The following is a 15206-nucleotide window of genomic DNA, read 5'->3' on the forward strand; positions in this document are numbered from 1 at the left end:
GGTGTAGCTTGCATAACAACATGAACTACATTGCACAATACAACTCAATATACCTCATTTTGACTACGTCAGTGTGCAACAACAACTCAAGAGTGGTCACAGTCGGCGTTAAGACTAGCCGTCTTTGAAGAGATCTGGCACGAATAGAATGTGGGATCTTAGTCGCCACATCCATTATCTCTTTCATGTTGAGCATTTTTGCGCATAACGCTTGTGTATTATGCAGTGGTATTTGAGGAAGTCCGGGAAAGCATCGTCCTCCCTGCACCTCGCAATATATCCATTCGAGCGGCCAACCATCACGGGCGCTCTGTCCGTGGTGATGGACACCAATTTGCACACTGGGAGCCGGGTTTTTATCTATAAAGTATTTGAAAGACTGAAATACGTCCACTCCTCGTGTGTGTTCTTTAATGGGCAGTACTGTTAACAGCTCTTCTTTTACAATCAGATCAGTAAACACCATTTCACATTGAGGACGGATGATGAGCTGACGTCTGCTTTGTTAATGCCATGCGATCTACCCACACTACCTTTGCCATCGACCGGTAGATCGTGATCGACGTATCGGGCACCCCTGCTCTAGTTGTGCCAAACCTGTATACATTTCTTTGTTCGGTTGAACACAGAGAAAGATATTTGGACGAATGCTTGTAACCAAACTGTTCTTGGACCCCATTGACCACCATAGTAGAACAAATTACAATGGTAGACAAAAGTGCCCAAGAACTGTTTGCTGTCCTACATTCTTCAAAATATCTTCTTTTGTGTTCAACGGAACAAAAAACATTATATAGTAATATTCCTAATATGGTAGTCAATGGAGGCCAAGAACTGTTTGGTTATAAGCATTCATCCAAATATATTTCTCTGTTTTCATCAGAACAAAGACATTTATACAGATTAGGAACAACTCCAAGGTGAGTAAAAGATGAGAGAATTTCCCTTTAAAATGAATTAATTTCCTCGACATGATGAACATTTATTTTAATCTTCGATATTTAAAATGTTTAGAAATAAAGTATTTGCATTTATTTGAGCTTTGCGTAGTAATCATCTCATCTTTGTGTTCTATAATATTTATGCGTTCTTAAATTAGCAAAATTAACAAATTTTCCCTAAAATCACATTTAATTCAGCCGCCAAAATTAGATTTTTAAATAATGTAATTTAATACATTAATTGATATTATTGTCAACACATGATAACGTCATTTATGGAACATCATTTATGGAAGGCGAATGTGCCTTTTTAAAAATGTTTTTGCAATTTCTTTTTCACATTTGCCTTTTCATTTTCATATTGGCAGTCTTGCCTCGAGATTTAAGTGAAAATTAAATGTCAAATCGCAAATCGCATTTTCTTTTTCAATTTGACAGGGACAACGCATTGTCAGTGTAAAATTGTAAAATGAAAATAAAATATTTTCATTTTGGCACATACTCTGCGCGCGGTTGTGTTTAAAGAAATTGTTAATCTGGTTTTCAATTTCATCGTTTAATTTATTTATTTCAATTTGGCAGGATTCGCCTTCCATAGTCATTATCCCATGTAAAGAAAATAAAACGGGACAGAAGCAGATGCAGATTCCGTACCCATTGCTCGCAGAAACTCCTCATACAGTTCAAAGGTCATCAGAGGATTGGGCAGATCCCGTAACCACTGTTTAAAAACACTGGCGATCACATGAATATTGTAGTCGTCCAGATTTATGCTGTTTACATCTAAAACAAAAAACAAGACATCACCAATGACCGGACACAATACTAATATAAACTTGTTTTTTTATGGGTCTCCATGATATTGAAGAAAAATGCAATGCTAAATAATGTGACAATTCCATTTGAAACTACATTAAAATATATTTTAAAAAGAAAAGCGTCATTGTCTCATGTGCAATACCTGTGTCCAGACCCTGCTTCAGCTCTTTAATCTTATTAGTGGATCCAGACTTCCGGTAGATGCCTTCAGTGTACAGGCCGTGCATTTCGATGTAGTTGATGAGTTTCTCCACAACTAAAGGCACTAACCGCTCGTCGTGGGTTAGACGGGTCAATTCCACAGCAAACTGCCGAGACGAGAGCTCAGGATCGTACTGCACACAGGTCCGTGATATAAGCGACGATGTCTTTCATTTCGTCACATGAATGTAATTCAAGTAGAAGGAAAATAAACTCTTTACCTTCTTGCTGCATTTGGTGGTCATCTTTTGACAGCACTTTCTGTGGCACGCATACCGGCACACTGCACAATACACAGACATCTCATTGATTCACACTTTCACTGCACGTCAGCGCACGCGGCACACAATTAAATGAAAAAACAAGCGCCGCCGCCTAAAACAAACTCTAAATCTGTGCCGAACGGCAGAAAACATCCTGCGCCACAAAGCCGAACTGTTCTGCGCTCCAGCCGAGAGTCTGATGGGAAGCAATCGGATTATGCTGAATTGAATTCGGGGACATGAAACTCACTTTTGCAGACGCAGGCTTTGTCCATCATCCAGATGAGAGATGAGCAGTACTCGCAGTATGTAGGAATGCTGTATTGGGTGGATTTAAATATGTGGCCGTTGTGTTCTTCCACCTTAAAGAAATAAAACGCGGCGGCGTCAGTCGCATGATAAAGGGAAATGAAATGATAATTTGGTATCCGGTGATGATTTTACGTACGATATCCGCATCCTTTTTCCTTCTCTTCTTGCGGTCTGGTTTGGCTACCTGTGAGGGCACAAACAGCCATCATAACATAAGAAAGTGTTCATCGATAGTTGCTGGTTTTACACGGTTTTGAGCAGGCTTGCAGGATATTTACAGTAGGTAGATCAAATTTTACATCCTATATTGCTGGAATAAAATTATTTGACATGCTTTGATGTTATTTAGGGCTGTCAAACGACATTTTTCATTGCATGTGCGACATACATGTCTCCGTTGTACAACCCCGTTATATATTTGGGTGAGTAAATGATGACAGAATGTTTCATCGTTTGACAGCGATAAGATTATTACATTTTGCTGTCGAAATGGCCCGTACCTTGTTCACAGCATTGTCCACAGGTTTGTGCTCCATCATGAACTCATCGAGAAAGACTTTGAAGGTGTTGACCCAGACCTTCACCGGCGACTCGCTCCAGTCCCTCTGTTCCTGACGCATGTTCTTCTCCAAGATTTGTTCAAAGAGAGCGTAGAGGTCCTTGTATCGAATGCTCTTCCCATCATCCATCTGCAGGAAGAACAAACAGTTCAAACCACATCTACAAAAACATCCGATTCTGTCCTAATAATAAGCATCACATTGTGCCGGAAAGCTTAAAATCTCTCTTGTCCTGCTCAACAGATGCACAATAAATCATTACGTTTCTTCTGGACCGGAAAATAGATCCTGCAAGAAAAAAAAAGTTTAGGATGGTCACAGTAAAATGTGATTTTTGGGTTAGTACTTACGGCTAAAGCTGTGGAGTACGAGTTGAAGATGTTCAAGCGAAACTCCTTTAGCGCCTTTTTGAAGACGACATCCACCATTGTGTCTTTCTTACCATCCTCCATGTCTAAATCACTTATCTATGAGAGTAAAAAAAGCTTATGAAACGATCTTTCATTCATAGTGACAACAGTAAATGTGAGCTTTGTACGTGTCAGAGACAGAACCTTCTTCATGAGGAAATCATTCATGCTCCTGTAGTCATTGGCACATGTGAGAATCTGCAGTGCATCGTTCTGCCACTGGGCGGGTTCGAGAGCCACACTGCTGATCTTCACGCTGCGTCGACGCTTCACTTTAGGAGACGGCTCCTTGTTTTCTTTAAATTCCCTCTGTAAGGTCAGATCTGGGCTTCGGGGAGGCGACAGGTGCTCTGCACCTAGATAAACACAATAGAAATCTTCTTTTGACAATTTGTTTTTACATTTTTCAAAAATCGTGTTATGTTTGCATTGTGTTAGTAAGGTGTATTTTTTACTTATGGATCACATCAAAACAAACCAACTGCAGTTTGATTTGATATTAATTGTTTGGAAATAAACTCTTCAAATTTTCTTAATAACATATATAGCTTAGACCATTGCCTTCACACTAAGAGGCATCAACTAACTTCTCAAGATGCCTTAATATTTTTTTTTAATAACAAAACAAGCATTAAAAACTAAAGACGGACGGCTTCGACAATCACAGTTGTGATTTAATGGAGTGGTTCATCTCATCTCACCCTCTTCTATCAGTAGTGATGTTTCAGGAGGGTCTCCATCCAGAACATCACCGCCACAAAACAGACGCTCTCGGGACGCCTTCTTCTCTCCCTGCTTCGCTTTACCCCAAAAGCGCATTTTACCACGAACCCTGAAGTTAACAAACACACGTACACGTGTTCAGAAGTAGTCTAAACACCATGATGAACAGTATAATTCTGACATATTACATATCACATCCATTTTTGCTTTAAATATATGTATATATATATGTGTATATACAGTATATAGAGCCAGAACGATATGAGAGTGAGCAAATGAAGACAAAGTTGTAATGCATTTCTTTCATTACCTCAACTAGTATTATGATATACATTTGTACTGTAAAAATACACATTTATATTGGCATAAGTGTAAGAATGAATCACCTTCCGTCTCCATGAGAGTTTTTTCTCAGAGCATCAGATTTACCCAGGTCACCAGAGGACATGGCTTTATACATGCTCTTCTGTTCTCCAGCGCCTGAGACGGGCTGAAAAACACCACCGTGTGCAGAATGTGAACGCCAAACATCTCACACAAGAATTAACATGTGAAACCACAAGAGTTTGAGCTAGCCCTGTCAAAAAGATGTCTTCCTTTTTTATTCGCCGACAACATTTTTAACCGTGTGTCGCCACGCAAGTTTCAAGGCACTAAGCGGTTAAATCAAGTTGCCTTTGTGACCTTAATGCTCTTTAATGTTACTGACAACATATGACTGACAACCTACTAAGGGCAGAAAAGAACAACCGTAACACCTCGACATATCTGAAACATGTGACACAAATGAAAAGCGTTAACTGATGTTAATGAGAAAAGACTCAAGAGTAATGATACGGAGAGAGGAAAAGAAGATGAATAGTTCAGATTGGCCATGTCCACAGCCTTCGCCTGGGTGAACTGCTGGAGGGGAGGGAAAGAGCTAAATGCTGAAGCATGCAATGGTCTGCCGAGATGGCAGTGTGAAGAGCGGCTGAAGGTCGTGGTGTTGAGCTGAAGCACCTACAGTATAACTAACACAGTGGTTATTTCTAGACAAGCGCAGTGCTCAGTGAAGAGTGCTGTGGGTTAAACATGAAATGCGTTTTACATCCGGAGAGGAAAGCAAACCTCCGATGGAGACTATCCACATCTGTGTGGCTGAACCCATGAATTTAGCCTTACGAAAGTTGTACATAGTTTTTGGTTTTAACCACAAATTGACTATGATGTCAACACAATAACATTGGTTTAACCATGGTTTTGCAGATACAGTAAAGTAAACTATGGTGATACAAATGGTAATGTGCAAAAAAAACATGGTTACTACGTTTTTACCATTATAAAACCATAACTTTAAACTGTAGTTTTCATATAGATATATATATATATATATATATAATTTATCTATATTATATTTTTTACTTATTATATTTTACTTATTATATTTAAAATACTTTTAAAATGGTTGATATAGTATAAGTATGCACAAAAAAGCCATCACAGATGAGAATAGCTCTCCAAAGGTTTCAGGGCATCTGCAGGCAATATTGATCTTTCAGCTATACAGAAAGTGTGGAAGCGTTCAGGTGGTCAGTAAGGTGATCTAACAGGCTCTTCTGCAGGAGTTAGCTGTAGAGAAACATCTCGCCGATGGCCCGAAACTCCCACCGTTGAATTACCATTTCAGAGTCACTGTGATACGCCTCTAGCGGGCTCTCCTCCGAGTCCTGTTTAGAGAGAAGTACAGAAGGAGAAAGAGGGTTGTCCTCGTACTCTTCCTCCTCTGACTCTCCCTCTGCCGGGGGATTTGTACTGCGGGTCATGAAGTCTGAGCGTGTCCGCGCCATGCGGGCTTTTTTATGACCCGGTCGGCCGACCTAATTAACCAAATGATAATTACACAAGAGAAGATGCCCCCTAACACATTCACCCCTGAAGAAAAACAACTCTAAATGCTAGCATTCGTTCATTTCAAAAGAAACGTGGCCTGGGGTTTGCGAAAAGATCAAGATTAACTGCGAGTTGTGAATATGTTCATCTCACCTCTCGACCTTTAGTGGATTTGCAACCCAGGACGTTTATTTCATTCTGGACACCTTGAGTTTTGCCTCGAGTGTCAAAGTCTTTATTCGACCTACAACAAAGTCAAGAGAAAAAACACAAAAGAACGTTAAAGTGACCGAGATTTCACTAAAGAAAAGACTTTAGTGAATGAAAGTTCTCGTTCCTTTAAGATAGTTCGGACAGCCCAGCATTGTATTTCATCATCACTTACTTTGAGACGGAAACCTTCATTTTCGGGGAAAAGAATATATTTCCAGATTTGTCGGTCATGTTGACGGTCTGAGCGGACGGCTTCTTATTTATCCTCCTTTTGGTTTCATCTCCTCTGAATTCGAGGGTCAGTTTCGGTGCCCATCCTTCCGGTACCTTTCTGCCATCCTTCGGCTGATATCTGGCTTCTTTTTTTGTGACCTGTGACTGGGAGATGAGGTCCGGCTCGGGTTGGGCTATGGGAGCAGGACCTCGGTCCAAGAGTAAAGCGCTTCCGTCTGTCTTTCCTCCAGAATCCTCTTGTCTGCTCTGCTCAATCTTCTGCAGCGCCTCAAACCTCTGCTTCTCGAACATGTCCCTCTCCAACTGAGCAAAGTGTCGGATGTGCTCCTTTAGGATGTGCTTCTGTTGCCGCACCTGCTCCATCATCTCCTTTTCGTTCTGCTGTTGCTGATGTTTCTCTCTCACTTCCTTTTCCTCATTCAGCTTTTCTAGTTTCTCCAGCACGTACAGGCTGTTGCGTTTGGGCTGTGCCGGACTGGGCGGCTCGCTGGTCTGGACGGCACTGTCTGACACCTCGGGTAGCTTGGCGTCCTCTTCGTGTAAAAACTTCTCCTGCATACTGATAACGACGACAATTGGTCTGCGAGTGGATTCCTTTCTCTCCTTCAATGGCTTACCGGAGGCATCCAAATGCGGAGCGGACGAGTCCGTGCTAGACTTTACAGAGCTGCTTTCTGACGGAGGTAGATAGAAGGTTGGAAGGCTGTTTTGTAATCTGGGCGGTTCACGAGAAGCGTCCGAGGGAAATATGTCGTGCTGTTCCGGCACGGATGAACGAGAAACAAGGTCTTCTAGAGGTCCCTTGTCTTTGAAACACTCATCTATATTAAGAAGCTCAAAGCTGCCTTTAGAGCTTTGGCTGTCCGGAGTACCCTGAGGAGTGTGAGGAACCTCGCTGACCATCTCCATCGACCAGCGTCTCTCATCCGACGGAGACGTTCCTCCCGTGGAGCGCACCTTCAGCAGCTCCAAGCTAAATTTGGCCTGTTCCAACTCACGCATCCGTCGGCTCTCCCGCTTGGCCCTCGTCCTCTGGTTGGGGTCTTCTAGCGTCCGTGGTCGTTCTCGGATAGTCACTTCAGATGTTGGTTGCAGCTCCTCTCTTGTCTCCAAGTCCATGTCTTCCAGAGCTTCCCTTGAAGCACCTCCACCAGACACCTCCGTTTCCACTTTGTTTTTGTCTTGGTCCTTGTAGGTGTCTTCCCACGAACTCAGATCCAAACCCATGACGGCACGCTCTTCTGTTAACTGACCGGTCTTTCCATTCAGCAGCCGAGTGCTTTGTAACTTCTGCTCTTGAAGTTCTCTAAACCTGAAAATTGAAGCAAAATGAAAATCCTTTTACAAACTGATGAAAGGAAAAGCAACAAGCTTGATACACCAGTCCTGTAAGACTAGTTGAAACAACTCCTAACTTTTCAGAGCAATTGCACTTTGAGCGGGCAGCTTATGCAACACTGATGTCGAACAAATCAGGTTTATGCTAGACAGAAATAAGAAAGGATTAGAGTGCCGATTGGTCTGACCCAGACCTTTAAGTACTTCAACAGCTGCCTGTATTATGAAGCAATACGTCTCGGCAGAATGGGCAGTAACGTACCTCCGTGTCGCCAGATAACCCCTGCAGGCGGCTTGCAGGTGGATGGTGACGTCACGCCGAAGGAGGTATAGCTCTCTGGCCCTGTGCCGTCTCCAGGCGCTCTGGATCCGGAGGGCTGCACGCCTTCGCCGGCACAGCCTCCAGTTTCTCTGGATAATCACGGCCGCCTCACTACACAACAAGAGTTTTCGTCTCTCTCTAAATCCCCTCCAGGCCGACTGGATACAGACCGCTGCCCCCTCCTGGACGTCATACTCAAGCCTGTTGTCCGATTGTGCAGACTGACAGCTCCTCCACCAGTTCTACATATAAGACAAAACAGAACTAAGATCAATAAGAGTACAAAGGAACTAACGCGTAATATACTTATTCTTCTTTTATATTTATCCACATTTCAAGATGATAGTAGAGTGTAAACCTTAACATATTAAATATGTATTTAACATAATAAATATTAAACTCAATTAACGCAGAATTCGTTTGTTTTGTCATCGTTCGTCTAGCGCTACATTATATTATCGCTCTTGGTCCAGTCTAGTGAATATACAGGCCAGTGAATCTCTGTCAGACAGCACAGCATCAGTATTAAGTTCTCTATCGTGCCTGAATGAACAAAACCACACAAGATTATGCTAGAAAGACCGTTTGACGAGTATTTTAGTAAAGCGCTGACTTCAACGTGTTAAATAAAATCCGCAAAGTTTTGTGAAATGGGAGGGGTGTCAGATCTGTGTAGAGCGGCGGCTCTTAAACCTGCTGCTGTGACTCCTGTCACTAATGTTATCTAAAGAACAAAAGAAAAGAGGATTTCAATGTGTTTTGTAGCTTGAATGAGAATTTAAAGTAGAATTTAGCATTAAAGACGCTAAAGAATTTGAGAACTACATTTAATTTTGGTATATTTCCTACCTGTTAGACATGATTCATTTATTTCATCGATTGACAACTCTAAAAAATTGTAAACCCATTAAAACCATTGAATAACATGATTGTAACAATGAGAATTATGTTGTATCCAAAATAAATGTATTTAAAGTAGTCACCCTTCGCATAGAAATAGCAAAGTCTTACATTTTATTAAGTCTTATCCTGGGAAGCTTTTAAAACGGTATTGAAGGAATTTCCATCTGTGCTAGACTATGCTTTTTATTCATTATTTGGTCCATGAAATCTATTTTTAAATCTATTGTTCAATAAACTGTTGGCACGCTTACTGTATATTTTTGCCTACAAAAGTAATTTTATCGAAACATACACATTCATGATTTTTAGGATCACAAGGAAACCTTTTGTCAAGAGATATAACATTCCTGACCGGTAATCTACATCCCATTCATTACTTAAATAAATGTATATAATATTCAGTATTCATATATAAAATGACAACATATTTCTAAAGTAATATTCAATATAGACAGTTTTAGCGGCAACAACAAAAACAAACATAATGTAGCCCAAACTTGTCTTACAATAATTTAGTCGTTTTAATTTAATATAATATTATTCATATAAAATAACACACTAATATGAATGAATATTCTTATCAAATAAATGATGTATAACTATAATATATAAAACATTTAATTGTAATAATATAACCAAACACAACCTTGGGCAAGTGCGTGTGTCCCATGAAACCGTCCGTATTAAAGAATCCCATTAATATAAATATTCTATTATTTTAACATATATAGCTTAGTATAGTCCATGCATAAAAATGTGATAAATAAGATGAGATCACAAGACATATTTGTGATGTAAAACGCATTGTTTTAAATACAAAAATACTTTAAAAACACAAATGTCGTAACCATCTATAGCGCATTTTAGAGTACTTCACATTATTTTCCAGGTTTCTTTGAGGTCACGGTAACCCTGTATAGAGATCCCACATATATTTATACACGGTAGCAGAGGTCAGGTCAATGTGAAATTATTCTAACACCTTAACATCTCTAAAACGCAACTAGCCGACAAAACCCACCAAACAAACTGACACCAATCTAATCCGGTAAAACGGTAAAGACAGATCTCGCACACACCTGTACGTGGCAGGCAGCCCGTCTCATTCTCAGAAAGTTCCTTCTTTCTAGAAGAGCCCTGAAACGCCGCTGGAGATTAACAATCCTGCGCAGAACCTCCTGATGGAGAAGATCTTGCAGCCGCTGGCGCTCCACTTCACGGAGAAACACCTGGCACACGCGGAGAGAGATGTCACATACATGCGGTACATTTTGAACAAAGAGAACCATAAAAGGACAGTGTGTGTCATCCTAAAGGTATTAGAAAGGGGGGACGTAATTAAATCCTGTGACGTTGATCGTACCATGGTACGGCCCACTTGGAACCCCTCGGGTGTGAGATCCACATGGCACAGGTAGCGTCTGATAGCTTCTTGGTTGGCGCAGGTACCCTCTGGTAACAGCACGTGGAAGTGTCGAACGAAGTCCTGATGGATGTTAGACGTAGACGTTAGATCACAAAGAGCCGTTTCTGTCGACGGCAGACACACAATAACCCTGCACATTCTGTACGTGACCTGGAAGTGACATTTCTCATTAAGGTGTGGGCAGATATCAGGACATGAGCATCGCTGTGAAGGTATGTCTTTATCTGGAGGTCTCATTGAAGAGCCAAGTCTGCCGGGGTGGACGGTCTTGAGAGGCAGATGCTGTTGTGTATGCAATTATTCCCGGCAAGTTTCATTACAGACTATAGAGAGCCTCTGTGAAGTCAAGCAGTGTGTGTATGCGGGACACAGCGCCCAGACATCCACCAATAACAGATACACCCACTTCATATCACACAATGCTCAGGTTTTAGAAAAAAAATAACATTCGAGGGGTTAGTTTATCTACAAACATAGCCTTATTCTCCGGCATGTTGCTATGCAGTTGCTAGGGTGCTTCGGGTGGTCAAAGTGGCCTCTCTATGATATTCTTATATTCTAGCGATATAAAAAGAGCATTTCTGTCCGTGTTTCTTTCTTTACGCCATAATTTAACACAGCATCATGACATTTTTTCTGACATGAATGTTTGGTACAAAGCACACGCAATCAAAACAACCTTATGATGCCTAGACAACTGGAAATAATGATTTCAGCTCTGAAATTCAAGGACACACCCTACCAAGAAGAAAGGAAACTGAACATGCCACACCATCATATTTCTACACTTGTTCCAACCCACGATTGAGTCAAATACGAACATTTTCTAGGTTAATTTAAACGGCCGGGTGTGTCGCTATTTTTCCAAACCTTTGTTAATGGAAAACAAAAATGTTTTTAAAGCAAAGGCTCCGTTCTGTTTTTATATTAAAGTCACCATGAAATCAAAAGTGATGACCATCTCTATGATATATTTAAACTCCACGTGCCATCATTATAATCTTTGGCCACTGTGGCGAGCAGGGCGGGACGAGAGCCGTGAGGAACGGCGCGAGACCGGTGATAACAAGTGTCAGCTGCGCATGCACCGGTCTCGCATCTCTCGTCCCGCCCTGCTCGACCCAGTCACACTTTAGTATAAGGGGCAATTCTGGCTATTAACAAACCATTAACTACGAGTTTTTCCCCAATAAACTCTTAATTTGTCGCTTATTAATAGTTAGTAAGGTTTTTGTAAGGTTTAGGTATTGGGTAGGATGAGGGATATAGAGTATGGTCATGCAGAATATGTGCTTTATAGTAATAAACAGCCGAAGCAGTTAATACTTTTCAGAATCTCTTCTATGCATGAATCCCGTCTCATGCCGCTACACTCAGATATACAGTCTGTCACAATTTGGAAGAAAACATGATCGCAAGTCGACTTCAATATTTAGAAAATGATATATGATGATATAAACAATGCACTTTATACATATATGTTCTAGATTTATAAAATGTTTACACAGTCAACAAAATATATACAAAAACTCGACCAGTGAATATTTAATATCAATATCCCTGATCACACCTTTAAATAAACTAAAATAAAGTGTCGTCTCTTCCAAAGCAAGGATTTGAGGCAATTTGAGATAAAAGCTTTAACACAACTTCACATGCATGTGCTTCTCACCTGAAAAATGTATTTGATGCTGTAGCCAGATTGTCGGATACGCACAGTTTCCAGCATACCCGTGTATCGAAGCTGCCTTAGAACCAGACCATCATTAAACCGCAGAGGGAGCTGGACAGAATCAAACATACACGTCACAGTTAAAAGTGATTTAGAAGATGTATAAACCAGATGAGATTACACATTCAAACTGAAACGCACCTTCTCTGCATTTGATCGTATGCATTTGACAAAATACGGCTCGGATTGACTGAGCGTCTCCATTAGCTTATTGAGAGAAGCCTGAGAGGAATAAAAACAACACGCATATGAAACTGATAATAATAAATACATCCGTCTCCAATTGATCAAAGATCCAAACAAAATCATATTAACTATGTACATTGTGAACTTACGCTATGTCTGCATTAATTTAATCCGTCTAAATAACTAAAAACAGTCCAGATATCTCTGTTATGTAAAAATATAATGATGTCGTATTTAAAATAAAACATTTAGCACTTTAGTATCTTTCACACACACATATATACATATATACATATATATATATATATATATATATATATATATATATAATTAAAACATAAATTAAAATACTAAATTTTAAAAACAAACATCATTTTGAACGTACATTAGGGGACTTTCATGACTTTGGAAATTAAATTGAGATATAATTGTTTTTTTCTTTTGGTTTCGGGGTGTAGTATGAGTCAAACATGTTCTTTACACGCTTTATGAGTTTGTGTTTCCATGTCCGTGTCTCTCTAGACAGGAAAAAAGGGAAAGCAACTATTTTGGTGGTCAGGAATTCACTCTCCCCTCCCGAAGCGAGCACAGCTCAGAACAGGATGTGGGAAGTGAGGTCATCCGCACATTTGTGCAGGCTTTCTGCCAGACGGGCCAGAGATTGCAGACCGACTGCGTGTTTACCGCTTTCAGTCTCTATCTGACACACTAAAGGAAAACCTAACTCTTACCCTGCAGTGAGAGATGTCAGGTTTTATGGAGTTGTTTTACCCATCCGCTAAAGTTAAACTAAAACTAAGAGACGGTTGGAGAATGAAATGTGGCAAATTACTTGTCCACTGCTGGGGCTGATACATCCGAGTGGTACAAAGGAAGATTATAGCACAGCTAAATAACACTCGAAACACTCCCTTAAACAGACAGGGAGAGAGACCGAGGGAGAGAGAAAGAGATGGTGACGGGGTAGGAAAGAAAACTGAAAATTTAAGAAAAAAGTAAGGAATGTTTTGTATTTCCGAAAAACAAAAACGCCCCAAGAAAGTTAATTCTTCAAACTTCTGAAGATCTGACGGAAAAAGTGAAGAAGCTGTCGTAAATATCATCTTAAAGCCTCACGGTTGTCCTCAGGTCGGCATGAAACGGAAGTAGCGTTCCATATTTTTTTCCATATCGTGACGTATACCCAAGTAAAACGACTTCTGATATGAGAAAAAACATGTAGGGCGGGACTTTATTTCATCCATCGACAACTGATTGGATGGTTTTCCTAATATGGTGGACTATTTGGTCACAAGCATTAGTCCAAATATCTTTCTCTGTGTTCAACCGAACAACTCGAAGGTGAGTCAATGTCAATGATGTTTTTTTTGGGGTGAACTCTCGCTTGAAGATGTTTTATACATGTTGTGTGTATTTTATTGAGCCAGAATCTGTATTTTAACCCTTATACTTTCCATCGAGGAATTTGTATATTGTAATAATAACGATTAGGTCCAGCTCCCCTACTTTAGATTTCACTATTAAAAACGGAGCGGAGCGGAGATGGTCACAAATATGGCGTTTATTATAATAAATATAACGTTACAACGCTTGCTAACAATTTAGCTAACATGCGATCATTAATGCAGTTTAACAAATCACATGCTATTACTGTATTATATATATATTTTATTGTATAGATGAAAACATACAGTCAGATGTGAGGTATAATATGTCACTTTATTCTTACAGAAAATATTTTTATGAACATCTAAATCCGGCACCAAGAGAGTGAGAAACACCGATTGACAGTGAGAAAGAAAACAGAGACAGAACGGTAGAGCGAGAGAAAGAGAGACTGACCTGGAATTGAGCACTAATACTTGGCGGTTTCTTCTTCTTGTGGAGGTGCATTAGAGATTTCGTGATGCGATCGTGTAGCGTCAGACTACTCAGATACTTCAGAGATTTGACATCCAGCAAGTGCTGCACAAAACAACAACAACAACAACAGGTGACGTGTGTACGGTCGGGCATTTGATCGAATACGAAATATGTAGATGCGTTACAGAATTCTTACCTTCGGTAAACTGGGCTTCATCTTATAGTTTTTATTTCTCCTAAAAAACATCAACGACAGTGGTTAGATGCTTTCAGGAGCTTATAAGTGATGACACTGGATTTAATATCAGATTCTCACATCAGGATGCCGTGGGCTCGCTCCAGGAGTTTACTGCTGGTGGAGTTGACAAAGATCCCATCCTCCTCGCTCAGAGACCCGGCAGACGACAGACGGTTTTGTCTCCCGGGACGTCCGTTCCAGCCCTCCCTGAAAGAGACACACGCCAGCGTTTTACATTTGTGCATTCAGAGAATTAAAGTGCATTCACATTGTAACATTTAAAAATGTGTGCGTGAACCGAAACCATGACATCTGCATTGCTAAGACACCTATACGGGTGCGAAGATTCTTTATTGGGTACAGCAAGTTTTAACAAGTGGAAAACTATAAATTCGGTCTGAGGTGTTCAGGAGAAGAGGCAAGCAGAAGTCATCCATCTTTTAATATATACAAGATTACAGTAGATATTTCATATACTGACCATAAATATCACATTATTAGCACGGTGTGATGTAGAAAGCTGTTCTTTTGACCTCTACTAGCTTTGCATTTGATCGTTTTATGATTATTACAGTAGAAGGAAAAGAGAAAATATACGTTACAACCGTTTTAAATCGTCTCCTTTGAAACCAAAGCAACTTTATCTTTCT

The 15206-nt window shown here is 40.3% G+C and overlaps 1 protein-coding gene across 5 annotated transcripts in view; it reads right to left on the minus strand.

Annotated features, from left to right (window-relative positions):
- Positions 1-15206, minus strand: part of myo9aa (myosin IXAa) — an 88706-nt gene that overhangs the window by 6405 nt on the left and 67095 nt on the right. For 4 of the 5 annotated variants that reach the window (XM_079459350.1, XM_079459349.1, XM_079459351.1 and 1 more), the window contains 21 exons: positions 14635-14763; positions 14515-14554; positions 14298-14420; positions 12411-12491; positions 12210-12320; positions 10475-10597; positions 10191-10340; positions 8149-8450; positions 6487-7860; positions 6255-6345; positions 5891-6088; positions 4616-4719; positions 4208-4338; positions 3651-3862; positions 3447-3563; positions 3037-3225; positions 2673-2720; positions 2475-2586; positions 2183-2244; positions 1903-2095; positions 1596-1724 (listed from right to left, as the gene is read on the minus strand). In XM_079459350.1, coding sequence (XP_079315476.1) covers positions 1596-1724; positions 1903-2095; positions 2183-2244; positions 2475-2586; positions 2673-2720; positions 3037-3225; positions 3447-3563; positions 3651-3862; positions 4208-4338; positions 4616-4719; positions 5891-6088; positions 6255-6345; positions 6487-7860; positions 8149-8450; positions 10191-10340; positions 10475-10597; positions 12210-12320; positions 12411-12491; positions 14298-14420; positions 14515-14554; positions 14635-14763 — 4019 coding nt within the window. The remainder of the gene's footprint in view (positions 1-1595; positions 1725-1902; positions 2096-2182; positions 2245-2474; positions 2587-2672; positions 2721-3036; positions 3226-3446; positions 3564-3650; positions 3863-4207; positions 4339-4615; positions 4720-5890; positions 6089-6254; positions 6346-6486; positions 7861-8148; positions 8451-10190; positions 10341-10474; positions 10598-12209; positions 12321-12410; positions 12492-14297; positions 14421-14514; positions 14555-14634; positions 14764-15206) is intronic. The other variant, XM_079459352.1, reaches the window with a different exon arrangement.

The sequence above is a fragment of the Barbatula barbatula genome (genome assembly GCF_947034865.1).
Source record: "Barbatula barbatula genome assembly, chromosome: 1".
Lineage (NCBI taxonomy): Eukaryota > Metazoa > Chordata > Actinopteri > Cypriniformes > Nemacheilidae > Barbatula > Barbatula barbatula.